General features: G+C 38.0%; 1 protein-coding gene across 1 annotated transcript in view; it reads left to right on the top strand.

Moving 5' to 3' along the window:
* Positions 1-9,872: 9,872 nt before the first annotated feature.
* The window catches only part of MYCBPAP (MYCBP associated protein), a 30,330-nt gene continuing 26,550 nt past the window's right edge, over positions 9,873-13,652 (top strand). Inside the window, exons 1-2 of the mRNA XM_081938349.1 lie at positions 9,873-10,079; positions 12,822-12,949. Of these exons, the coding sequence (XP_081794475.1) occupies positions 10,034-10,079; positions 12,822-12,949 (174 nt within the window). The 5' untranslated portion in view covers positions 9,873-10,033. The remainder of the gene's footprint in view (positions 10,080-12,821; positions 12,950-13,652) is intronic.

Genomic DNA, 13,652 nt, shown 5'->3' with positions numbered 1-13,652 from the left:
ATATTGCTATCTGTGGAATTGTACATAGCATTTAGTTTGATTATCTCCTACTTTAGAGTTTCTCAAACTTGGGTAAGGGCAGTGACACAAACTGAAAGGTTGGTTTCAAACCAACCTTTCAGTTAAGTCATGGTTTGCTTAACAGACTATAGCCAAAAGCAAACAAATTATGTCATCATGTGAACAAGGCCAGAATGCAGTGTGCAGACACTTCTAAGAAGTGATGCACAGAATCTATTGCTTGGAATTAGTGGAATTCTGAATATATTCTGCCAGATAATTTTCAGAAATCCAGTTTAAGAAATTAAGGATATTCTAATATGATTAATAATAATTGCTGTGGAACAATTTGGTAACATTTCATTCATGTAATATTGTACAGTTGGACAATACGAAAGACTGAGCCTCAAAGAATTGAGGCATTTGAACTATGGTGCTGGAGAAGACTCCTGTGAGTCCCTTGGACTGCAAAGCAATCAAACTGGTCAGTCCTAGAGGAGATCAACCCTGACTGCTCTTTAGAAGGCCAGATCCTGAAGATGCAACTCAAATACTTTGGCCACCTAATGAAAAGGAAGTACTCACTGGAGAAGAGCCTGATGCTGGGAAAGATTGAGGGGAAAAGAAGAATGGGACAACAGAGAATGAAGTGGCTGGATGGAGCCACTGAAGCAGTAGACGTGAGCTTAAATGGATTCCAGAGGGTGGTAGAGGACAGGAAAGCTTGGAGGAATGTTGTCCATGGGGTCGCGATGGGTCGGACACAACTTCGCAACTAATAATAACAACAACGATATTGTACAGAACTTTATTTTTCCCTTCCCCTGCCAAACAACTCATTATCATTCTTTCTATGGAGACCTTCAGTTCTCTAAGGGAAGCCAACACACTCTTATGGAATGACAGATTGATCACAACAGGAAGCAATATCCTATGAAGCCTCAGGAACATTGCCATGCACCTAACCTTGTTTTAACTCATGATGCTTACTACAATTAATCTCTGATGACAACAGTGGCATTTGCCCTATACAGAATTATTGGGTCAAAATTGCAAAAAGAAAATATGGAACAAAATGATATTAGTGACAAGAAATAATTGCAATATGGAACATAAAACAGATCATCTGTCCCACAGAATTTAGCTTTGATAAAAGTAAATTAGCATTTCCTTATATTAAAATAAAACATTTTAAATCACAAGAGCAAATATATTCCAAACTACAATACTTCAAGGGACATTCATAATTTAAATGCAGTATTTGTTAGCAAATGCCTACCTTAAATTATGCAATAATTATAGATAGTATAGAATATTGATGCATTATGTAATTAAATCAGCAATTTCCCTACTGTAAATAATTAAGAAAGGTGCAGAAAAGAAAAGTTGGGCTAAAGATAAAGCAGGCAAATATTGAGTACGACCTCAGTTACAATGTCAGTGTAAAGTTAAACATTTTAAGAAGATCATGTAAACATTATTTCAAGGCGACAAGAAAAAATTAAATTTTAGCTACACTTATTTTTAAAACTTACCAGTAGTAAGAAAAATGGTAAATCCATCTCTGTAAGGAGAATAAATTTTGCTAATATTAAAAAAATAAAATACCTGAGTTTAAGAATCCATATTGCTTTGTGTGTGAAACATACCATATTAGAAATTTTCTAATGTTCAGTTTTTAATCCCATTCCTTATACAAGAGTCCCGTTCATGTGTAGTTTATTACTACAAATTCATTCCAGTCAGCTAGCTCCTCTGTTACATTATGTATGTGTGTGTATTGCCTAGATAAAATATTGCAAAATTAAGTTTTTTTCAATAGGTGCCAGCCAGTCTTAGTAATTGATATTTAGTTTCTTAATACAGTTTTATTTTCACAGTGTAATCAAGTCATGTTTTGCATCAGTATTTAAATGGGGAGTAAAAAAAAAGGGAGGGAACTGAAACATGCATAAATTGTACATATTCGTTTTCAGAACTGAATGGATAAACGCAGGACTGAACGTAAGGGAAAAAGAACTCACAAAAAGAAAGGGATGCAGGGAATCTGCTCATTGGGTCTTTGACTTTTAAGGAAGAAAAATATCAAAAGAAGTCACCTTTTATTGGGTAAGGCAAAACCTGGAAATTAGGAATGTCCTACCTGACTCACTGCATCAACTCAGCCTTATGGTATATATAAGATTTTTATTGGTTTAATTTTCTCCACAGATTAAAAAGAGAGATAATGAACAATAAGTCTGCAGATAGAAGATGAATTACAAAGCACCATTATAGCATTAATAGTATGGAAGGGAAATTAAGGCAACTAAGTGCAACAGGGTTAATTGATCTCACCTGGAACAGGACTCAACTGTCCTCAGATGGCATAACAGGATGTGTGAGTAACTGCAGGTTCAACCAGATGAACAAGTATTGTTCATTACTGGATAAAAAGATAGCTATTGTTAACATTCTGAGGGAAAATAACCGGTATATAGATCAAATGTAACCCTAGATTTAAAGAAACTAGAATAGTCCTGCCCCTTTACTCTGGATTTCAGCTCCTCTTTTTTTTTGCTTCCTCCACTTAATGAAATTTTAGTGAGGGGTTAAGGTAATTTTGAAATACAGTCCTCTCCGTTTTCCTGCTTTATAAAATATCTTCCACATATTACTACAAATAGAGGAAAAGATAAATTTGCTTATATCTGGATAAGCTGATTAAATATGTAAACAAATGGAGCCAATTGCAACAATTGGGGGAGGGGGAGGGGAAGAGTAAAGGATTAGGATAGAAACTGTTAGATTGGGTAATGGATAGGCACACACAGGCTTAACAGTGACAACAGCTCTTTATTAAGTACAACAAGTGAGAACAATCCAGTGAAGGTTGAATCTGACAGCAGCCTTTTTATAGGGAGCTGTCAGACCCTTCAACCAATAGGATTAATTATATTATTTATATAAATAAGCATGGATTCTCACCAGTAGTGGGTTTCAAATCCCATTCCAACCGGTACAGGAGCTGGTGGTGTCCTTGCCTGTGCGACACTCCGCGACATTCCAGATGCTCCGCGGAGCATCGCACAGGTGCTGTATGTGCCATGCCCCTGTGCGGAAGCGCAGAAGCCTTTAAACTCCGATAAAGAGCTCGGGCTGGCGGTATCCGGTGCTCTGGACTGGCTCCGGTACGCATGTACCGGGGCATACCGCCTGCAACCCACCACTGATTCTCACTCATAAGGCAGTACAGTACTTAAGAAAATATTTTTATTTCAATGCAACAATATGGCTGTGTGACAAACACTTTATTCACATCCTTCCAAAGCAGGTTCAAAACCTGTTGAGACAACAGTGGCTTAGTAACAGAAGAAATAGCTATGATTTCTAACCTTAATTATACAAGCTGACATTAATACACAGACTTCAGTAGTTAACTTTGACATTCAACTCAAATGTCAAAAAATATAGAAATATCACATCTGTATGATCAAAATGGCATTTCAATGTGAATTCCAAATATAAACACATTTTTGAAAGATAAATTTCACTGATTCTTTGGAATGACATTCAACAAAGGAGTCCCAACTCAGTAAACATTAGACATAACTGAAACAAGTGGGATTTAATATTGACAATGTATTTGCTACACTGACCGCAGGGGAAAATTAAAAAAAATATCACTAAATATCTGAAGAGATAAGCATGCATAAAGAAATCAGTGAACTTCAATTCCTCTAAGTCTGCATATGATTGGACTGCAATTTTCTCTAGATTAAGGTTAATATTTGTTAATGAAAATAATACTTAATTCCACTTAGATTCAAAGGTCCTTTTTAATTGGCATAATTGAAAACAAACTGCTATTGATAAAGATAAACACAGGACTGGAATCTGCTCTCAATCCCTTGAAAACAATCTTTTCTTTATTTAGAAGGCTTTTATTTATAAGGCTTTTATTTATTTATAGGGCTTGAAAAAGCTTATATAAGTCAAACAGATAAAACAGGGTTTTATTATTAAATAAATACATAAAGATTGGTGATAAAGCTGCATTTGCCCCAGCCTCACAAAACCTGGCAAAGCATGTACATCAATGTAATAAGTACTCTGAGATGGTCAATTCTTGAGGGAGGAAAAGAAATTATTGATATAGTGTAATTTTTTTTAAAAAGTAAAATACCATTTTCATAATTTGTGATTACTTCTATCTAATAAGGTATGTCTTTTTCTAGTTCATAGTGCTTAACAATACATCTGTGGCTATTCTTTGCATACGTATTACATTTTGAAATGTCTAGTCCTTGAAATCAGGACAAGGCACACTTTTAACACAGATTTCTTGCACCTCTCCATTCCAAAGCCACATCTTTTTTTTCCTGTGATCTCCCCATGATGGTGCCTCCTTATCTTCTCCAATTCATGAGTGAGGCAGCCTTAAGTTGTGTTATTTGTAGCCATTCTAAAAGAGTGTTCCACACCCTTTTCTGACGTCATCGAAAGGCAACCTCAAGGGCTGTGCAATGTGTTGGGCTTTGTCTCCCCCTCCCTTCCCTTTTGGAGGGAAGTGAGGGGATTGCAGTGATCTGGAAAGGACACTATAGCTGTGAGATGGGGATTGGCAACCCTGCAGGGCTGCACAATTTCCTAATATTTTCTAGTGTCCTGCTAGGGGACGAGCACTTCAATTCAGTGGTAGTGGAAGGGCCTTAGAGGCACATTTTCACCTCATCTGTAAAAAGAAGATGGCTACCTCCAAACCAAAGAAGCCTGCAGTTGACAGCAAAGGTGGGAAAAGAAAAGACAGCACCACACACACACACACACACACACCACACCACACCACACACAAACAATGGCTAATACTTCAGTATTTGTGGGAACTTTGCAGGAACAGTTTAGACACCTAAGTGAAGCTTGTGTGAAGCTTTTGAAGGATTTGTACGCGAAGAACCTGCAGACAAAAGTCTCTCTGAGGTAATAGGTGAATTGGCATACTGGGACGTACATAAAGAAAGCTGGATTATCCGTGAAAAATGCCTCTTGAAAAGCTTGCATATCGGTAGAAATATGTAAAGGGGGACTGAGTTCAGCTAGATACGTGTTTGTAAGTGTTGGCCTCTGTGTGAGAGTTTAGCTTTGCAAAATTCGGCCTAGACTGGCTGGGCCTGGATGATACTGTATAAAAGATAATTTGTTATTAAGGTAAGTAGTCCAGTGTATTCTGCATCCAGTGCTTTACGTAATAGTTCATGTTCTTTAAATTTAGCCACTCAGCCATGCTTGTGATCGATTTAACGGTACTGCTTGATAATATCTGAAGAGTTAACTCACTTAAAAAGAACATAGTAGAGCCTTGTGACACCTGCATGGGTTGTCATAGGAGCTTTTGTACATCTCCCTCAAGTGAATTGTGGGTAAGCAGGATGAAGGAAAACTATTTCTACACAACTGTTGTGTCTGGGGCAGAATAGTATTAAAAAAAGAGATGAGAGTAAAATTTTCCTATGCATGGTGACCCTTGACAAAACACTAGCTAAGATCTGACAAATGATCTTGCATTAATGTACTGATTGATATGTGTGGTGCTTACTCCAAGTGGTATTAAGTCACCTAATTAGTCTTTGTTCCATACAGTACCGGTCTTTGTCACTTTACATTTATTTGTGTTTATTCATGTTCGTATACTGGCCACTTCCTCTAAAATAAAATGGAGCGGGGTGTTGCTCACAGATTACAATATTCAGCTCATTAGAAAATGAATAAGACTCTGAGATTGTCAATCAAAAGGTCAGCAGTTCGGCGGTTCGAATCCCTAGTGCCACATAATGGGGTGAGCTCCCATTACTTGTCCCAGCTTCTGCTAACCTAGCAGTTTGAAAGCATGTAAAAAATGCAAGTAGAAAAATAGGAACCACCTTTGGTGAAAAGGTAACAGCGTTCTGTGTGCCTTCGCTGTTTAGTCATGCCAGTCACATGACCACAGAGACGTCTTTGGACAGCGCTGGCTCTTCGGCTTTGAAACAGAGATGCGCACCGCCCCCTAGAGTTGGGAATGACTAGCACATATGTGCAAGGGGAACCTTTACCTTTGCCAAACAAAGGAGCAAAGCTGGCATGTGATTTTCTGCATGAATTTATTTTGATGACTTTAGCACTGTTCTCACCAATTTGTAAATCTGCCATTCAAACTCTCCAAAAGGGAAATATATAAATATGATGGAGGGGCCCAGCAGAAGAGCCTTTTTTGCTACAACTCCCGCCCTTGGGATCATCGTGCCCCTTGATCCCAACTTATTATCTTGGCCTTCCAAAAGAGCCTGAAATCCGGGCTCTACCAAATGTCTTAGGGACCTAATGGGAGTGAGTCATACTGGGGGTGGCTAATGGACTTAAAATAAGATTCTGCCTCCACCCTATTTGTCCTTTGTTTGTTTGTTTTGTTTTTATTGGATTTATATGCCGCCCTTCTCCCAAAGAACTCAAGGCGGCGTACAACATTAAAAAACACACATCCCAAAAGTTAAAAAGAAATTAAATACATATCCCCCCCAAAAGAAACCCAAATTTATAGGACAATACGTTTATGAGTTAAAATTAACAGGCCAAGCCGGTTTGCTTCCTTCCTCACCATTTTTCACATTTTTAAGGTTAATTTTAATGCTAATATTTATTACTGTACTGTTTTAATTTTTTGTTTTATTCTTTTTACTTGTTGTGAGACACCTAGTGTTACCTCTTAGTGAGATGGGTGGCATATAAATTTCATAATATATAAATAAAATAAATATAAGGGAGATATTTAAGAGTCAGTTTAGTGTAGTGGTTAAAGCACTGTCCTAGAAAGCAGGAAACTCTGATTTCTTAGGCCTGCCTTAGGCATGAAATGTGCCTAGGTCATTTGACCCCGCAGCCCAACCCACATTACAGAGTTTTGGTTGTGGGAAGAATAGGAGGCAGGAGTTATAGATAAAAAGGTGCATATAATAATAATATTATTATTACATGGTTGTGGCTCATTCATTATACTTTTCACTAGTTAGCTGAAAAAATAAATGACTAATCATATTCTGTTGTTATCTCTTCTGGGTTTATTTTCTAATATAACAAATTATTCTTGGAAACTTAGATTATTTTTTGTCTGACTTTATTGGGTATAGTTTGGGAAATGCCTGATTTAAACCCCTTAGTTACCTATGTTGAAGGGATCTGAAGAGATGCAGTTACATACTGTAGGGCTTCAATGTAAACAGTGCATTTCTGGTATATTCTCAATAGAAACTGGACATAATAAACATCTCTCTTTCATGTGTGATGCAATGTTTATACAGGCAATTCTCATTATTCACAATAGCTACATTCTGTGAAAATGCCACAAATACAGTTCCGAATTAATGAATGCTGAAATCTCAGCTGTGAATGTGTGTGCATTAGGCAATTCCAATGTTTTGTTGTTCTTCATGCCTGCTAGTAAGTGCAACAGTGCCATGAGAACTAACTTGGGGATGATGAAAACGTTTTTGCAAATAAGTAAATTCACAAATACCAAATCCACAAATAATGAGGATTGCTTGTATAGTACTCACGTAGTCCTTCAGAACTATCCAGAAATTTGCTGCATAGTCTAATTGATGTTGGAGTAAAAGCTATTGAAGTCTTAATGGAACTTAATGAGGGTCTGATGTCTATCAATCTAGATAATAATTATATTTTTATTACAGTATGTTGTTTTGTACATGATTGAACATGATTTATGAAATGAAATGCTGTACTAGTAGGCATTCAAACTGACCAAGTGATAGGGAGCTAAGAAGGTAGGGTGAAGTAGGAAGAATTGTTCTCAATATTTCTGCTTGGTGCTTGGTGCAGATTCCTTTGGATCGGTTACATATCAGATGGGCTTTTTTCTTTTTCTTTTAGCAAAAGGGTATTATCTGAGGAGAAACCAGTGCTAAATCTATATTCCAAATTAGCTTGGCTGACAAGAAGACATAGGAGGGAATGGGAGAACATGATTGATAACAAACACATTCCATCCTAAGCCAGGCACCATAAAAACTACTGCAGGAAATGCCAACACCATGTGAATTAGCAGTTCAGTTCAGTTATGAACGTCTGGCCATCCACATCTAAAAATAGCCAGACAATAGCCATAGAAATATGCATCCTAGTTTACACTTCTTGGAATTGTACAATTGTTATTGTCCTGAAGGTACCTGTAACAAGTCATTACCATGGCACCTAGGGCAAAATGGCACCTGATCCCCCCCCCCCAAGGATACATAAGTAACTATGGTGTATTGCACAAACCACTATAGAAACTGCAGCTGGATGAGACAAAATTCCTTGTCATTATGGCAGAGGAAAACCTGTACTGCACACTATGGCAACAGTACTAGCAACACACAACCCTTTCCTGGTGATTACAACCTTGCAGCATTCTGATTGTGCTCTTTTGACAGCATCTATCCTTTTCTTAAAAATAGAGATCTGGTGCTTTTTCAAAAAAGCGCTAAGCCTAGGCACATAAGGAATGCTGTTAAGACCCAGCCAGGGTTTGGAAAGGACTACCAGGGCATTGTATGGACAGATGCCTCTGAGTAAGCCAGATGGCTAATCTTTCCTGCATTCGCATAGAGGGCTGCGCCAGTAACTGTAGAAAAAGGTAGCATGCCCACAACAGTCTGAAATGTTCAGTAGGAGTTAGCGTTGCCTAGAAACTCAGGTACGTCAAATTTGCAGAGCTGATAACAGCTTGATTTGAATCTGAGAAAGACTTTTAGCTTTCCGAAGGGACTTGTTCACTCACTCAAAAATATGAATCCTCGGTAATTCAGACAAAGCAAATAGCATTTATTCAAGGGGGTTAAGTCCTTTTAAAGGGTACAGAAATGATACATACATTCAGTTCAGCATATGTGATACCTCAGAAAGAAATGATCAAACAATAAAAGGCACTGATTACATGTGAGAATTATACAATAGAAAATATTGATTCTAGATAACATTTCACAAGCAGCAAATTTATGGATTACATTGGTCCCTTTGCCAGCTGAGTTTGTATCTTCCTTAAAACTTGCAATGACTTTCAGAATATTGTTTAGTTGTTGAAAAGGCAAGTTCTCTCCTTCCAAAATAAATGGCTAAGGAGAAAAAATATATACTTTCCTGAAGTCAGAATATAAATCTACGTTGCTATTCTAAAATGCTAATGTTGCTTTTAGTAAAAAGTTAATAATTAGCCTAAAATTACAAGCAACATTGACAGACCCATCCGTGACCATTTCAGCAACAGTGCAATGGATAGAGCGCTGGATTGTATGGATTACAAAAACAGGTACCAGTTCTGGATGACACAAAGCAACAACCAAGTCCCACGGCAGAAAAATAACATAAAAGGGCATCAAAACTCATTTATACTATAGTCAGTAGGAAATGAGCACTAGACCTGGAAAAAGCTGCAAGTTGTGAGAATCCACCCATACGGCACTACTGAGGAAACAGCCTTTCTTATAAAGCTTGATTTTCCTGTGAGCAAAGACATATACGAACCAGGAAGGAAAGTCAGCAAGAAAAATAATAATCTTGGGCCACTTTATTCAGAAAAAAAAATAGTATAAGCGGAGCAAATAGTATTTGCACACACCATTCCCTTCTGCGGAGCCAGGCAAATGAAGTTCAAAGGGTTTCTTTCATTTGCATCTTTAATGAAAAAACAACAACTCTAGAAGCGCACGGCCCGACTGAACACACCAGCTAGGCGCAAATGAAGCGCGTGCAACAATTGTGAGGGGGGGGGGGGGGCTCGACGACCCGAGCCGGATTCCGTACACGAGCCCCCTAAAAGCGCTCCCGTGCGACTTTCCCTGTGGAGCCCACGGAAACTAGTGGACTTCCAGACTAGCTTGAGGACAAGCGATTGCCATAGAAACGAGAACGCGGCGGCTTGCGCGTGCTCTAGGCTTCTGGAACCGTAGCAGCAAAGCAAAGCAAAGCAAAGCAAGCATCCTGGGATAAATTGGGGTCTTTCCGGAGCTTGGTGATCATCACGATGAACAAGATGACAAAGAAGGAATCGCGCAACAGTAGAACGCCTGGTAGGCTGGTACGGGGAGCCCACGGGGGCTTCGTAACGGGGAAGGGGAGGCATTCTAAAAACTGCAGTTTTTGCAGCAGGTACAATGCGTGGAGGATTCCATAATGTTTGCAAAAGACATGGCATTAGAAAATGCATGCCTCTCTTTAATAATTTCATATAAAACTCAGCCTGTCGGATCACTTTCGGTATAGCTTAGTATTGTTAGAGTGACGAGCAATAGTAGTGGAGAAAACAGGCATAATGCTTTGTGTATTACCTGTAATTGCCCTGATACCCTCAGAGATAAGGGATTATTATTAACAGCTTTAATTAAAATGTTTACCATGCTGAACTAGATCTTTTCTCTTTAATTCTATGGGAGTGGCTGCAGCAGGCTTTTTTGAACCAGATTAATGAACTCTGTGTGACCTCATATATACTTTACTCTCTTACCATGTACTTCAGTCTCTAAAATTCATTGGATTGAAAACATTTAAAACTATTTAAATCAATTTCTAAGGTTGAGTGCTTGCTCAACTTGATAGTTAGAGATGGGCATTATGCTGGCTAAAGAAAGTACTATACTGGAATGATTTTGATGAGACAAGGAACTCCTAGAAAAACAGATAGGAGCAACAAGAGGGGCATTGAGCATCCTAGTCAGGATGCTTTAATGAAGACAGAGCACAGAATGTGGGTGCAAAGTGAAGGGAGAAGACAGAGTGAATGGGCAACATGCAGTAGCAATAGATTCCAGGACAAACAGTGTTTAATGTAAAAGAATATGGTTGTGGTCTTTAATAACTTTAAAATGTGGTTAATGAGTGAATAAAGAAACAGACCACATTGTCTACATTATAAAAACAACAAATGAACTCCTGAAGTTCAGAAAAATGAGGCTATGTATTTCAGCTTCTGTGGTTACTTCTTGCAGCCACTTGTAATACCTAGCCTAGCCACTGCTAAAACATGGTTTGAACCCTCAAAGTTTTTTTTCCCTTCCTTTAGTCAGAGAGAAGCATTTAACCAAAAAGTAGCTCATGAATTACGATCCTGCAAATGTGTTTGTTATTAATGTGCACCATTTAATTTGTATGGCAGGATACATATTTTCAGTAATATGAGCGTGAGAAATGTTGTAGGTATCTGGTAGGACATTTTTTATTGTTTTGAGGTACTGTATAAGATCTGTAAACATCTCAGACCAATAATATCAAATTTGGCCTGATACAGAAGTAATAGATTGTCAAAATAGATATAAGATAAGGTTGTGGAATCGCTGAATCCTGGACTTGTATTGTATAATGAGGTGAAGCTTCACTTACATTAACTTAGTAAATGGGATAATGTAAATTCATCAAGTGTGCTTTAACAAAAGGTAAGGGGGAGGCAAAGGAACAGATATTCTAATAACGAAAAGCAAAAGGTAGAGTAAAGACGATATTCAATTTCTGTTTCATCAGTATGTAGAAAGGTTTGTATTATTTTTTTATAAAAATAAGGTTCCCGGCAGGAAAGCACTAGAATGCAGCACAAAACATGAAGTATGCTATGAACTTTACCATATACAGTACATTATAACAACAGAGATCATGACTAATACATTGGAATGTGCTGCCAAAGGAAATGTTCTTGAGTCCATCAACACTCTTCTTTTAGAAAGTGGTCAAGACCATCCGCACTATAGGCATTTTCTATTTTTTAAAAAGCTGACAATTTGCATTGTACTGTTTAACTGAATTTCAAATGTATGCTATTTTAATGTTCAATCTGATAATTTGGAGGTATTATTGCTTCTGGTTTTTCATACCAAGAAGTACCATAGGATAGAAAAGAATAACAGAGAATAGAGGAGATATTCTTACAAGGAAGCAGAAACACATCTCATTCAATATCAGGGCTGGGTGAATAGAGTGTTAGGGACCAGCTTCAGTTATCATAGTGCAAGTTTAGGTCATTTGGAAGACAACTGTTTGACAAGTCCTATCTCCCCTTGTGTGTAGTCCGCTTTCTTCAATTCAGGAAGAGGATGTTTGTGACTATAGATGCATGTGTGATCTCTAATTAACTACCATTTAGCTTTGCATGCTTCTCTTTGGGCCCAAAAGCATGACATCTTTGATTTAGAACAGAGGTGTGATTTTTACCCAGTCTTGGCTATGGCCCTTGTAATCTCTCCGGAATTTTTGGTGGGTAGGGGTGTGTTTGGGGATTGTCCTGTTGGGCCTGGTCTCTGGGTGTCAAGTGAATTTCGTTGTATGGGTACACTGTGCATATATGTACAATGACAATAAAATAATCTAAGAACATTCTAATTGAATGTTTAATATGTAGCATATTATTAAATTAATTGTATGCATAATACAATTAATTAAATATGAAAAGTGATTTGGTCATGCTAAAACCACTATTTATATATTGGAATTACTATATGACTGAGAAAATGTTAAGATGTGAGGAATTTGTAATACATTTTTACATAATAGAATAATAAAAATTCTAACGATGATCATGCGTACTTGCAGTTATGACACTAACTCCTACCAAAAAAGAGGAATGCTTCCTGAATTATTTTTAATTGCATGTAGACAATATGGGTGTATATTCTCTCTCTCTCTCTTTCTCTCTCTCTCTCCCCCTCCCCCTTCTCTTTCTCTCATTTCTCTGTCTCTTTTATTTGTATACAGTACACACACACACACACACACACACACACACACCCCTACATATACCCTAGAGAAAATTAGTCCTTTTTTTTCAGAAAAAAAAAGAATCAAACCATTTGAGCAGCCTTCTTCACCACTCCAAGAAGAGCCAGAACCTGTGAGCTGTGTACTGCAGGGAGATGAAATCCAGGCTCTTGCAATAAAGCGAGAAGATTTAGCAAAAGTGAGTATTACATTTTTTTTCTCTAATTCAGGTAATTTATTTTGCTGGTGAAGCTTTCATGGTCTTTATCTATGGACAGCGTTGAGCTTCAGTGTTTGGTAACTATGGCCTGGACAGATTTCCTTAAGTTTTGCTAGCATCTGTGGCTGGCATCTTCAGTGGCCAGGGACTGGCTGGGTTTGATTACCTGTGGTCTCTATAGCAGATCCTTTGCCTCTGAAGATGTCAGCCACATTTGCTAGTGAAATGTCAGGAAATCTGCAGCTAGACTACGGTCACTAAACACTGAAGCTCAACACTGCCCAATTGCTTTGCTCTCATCTCTTGGGGGGTGGGGGAGAGAAACCTTCCATCCCTTGAAGGTGTAAAATAATCATTGTGGATCATTGTTTCTCACTTCAGTTTTGTTAACAGTTTATCTTTGTGGTCATCTCTTCCTATAACTCTGCCTCCAGTCAGGCTTTTCACTACAGGCAAAGTAGAACCAAAGAGACAAGCTTACAAGAATCCAAGAACTTCCAGTGTATGACCTAGTATGACCTATAGTAGAGCCATCTCTCCCTTGATTGGAGAAAAAAATGAAGGCACTGTAATGGAAACATGTCAGAAGAAATATGTTGCAGGGCATGTTTGTGGCTAGGCACAAGTAGGAAAAGAACTGTAGGCTTTTTTTAGAGACATCCAGTCATCATTGGGCCAATGG

Source organism: Natrix helvetica (genome assembly GCF_964273705.1).
Source record: "Natrix helvetica genome assembly, chromosome: 1".
NCBI lineage: Eukaryota > Metazoa > Chordata > Lepidosauria > Squamata > Natricidae > Natrix > Natrix helvetica.
The sequence above is the reverse complement of the archived record's forward strand: the minus strand, read 5'-3'. Positions and strand labels throughout refer to the sequence as shown.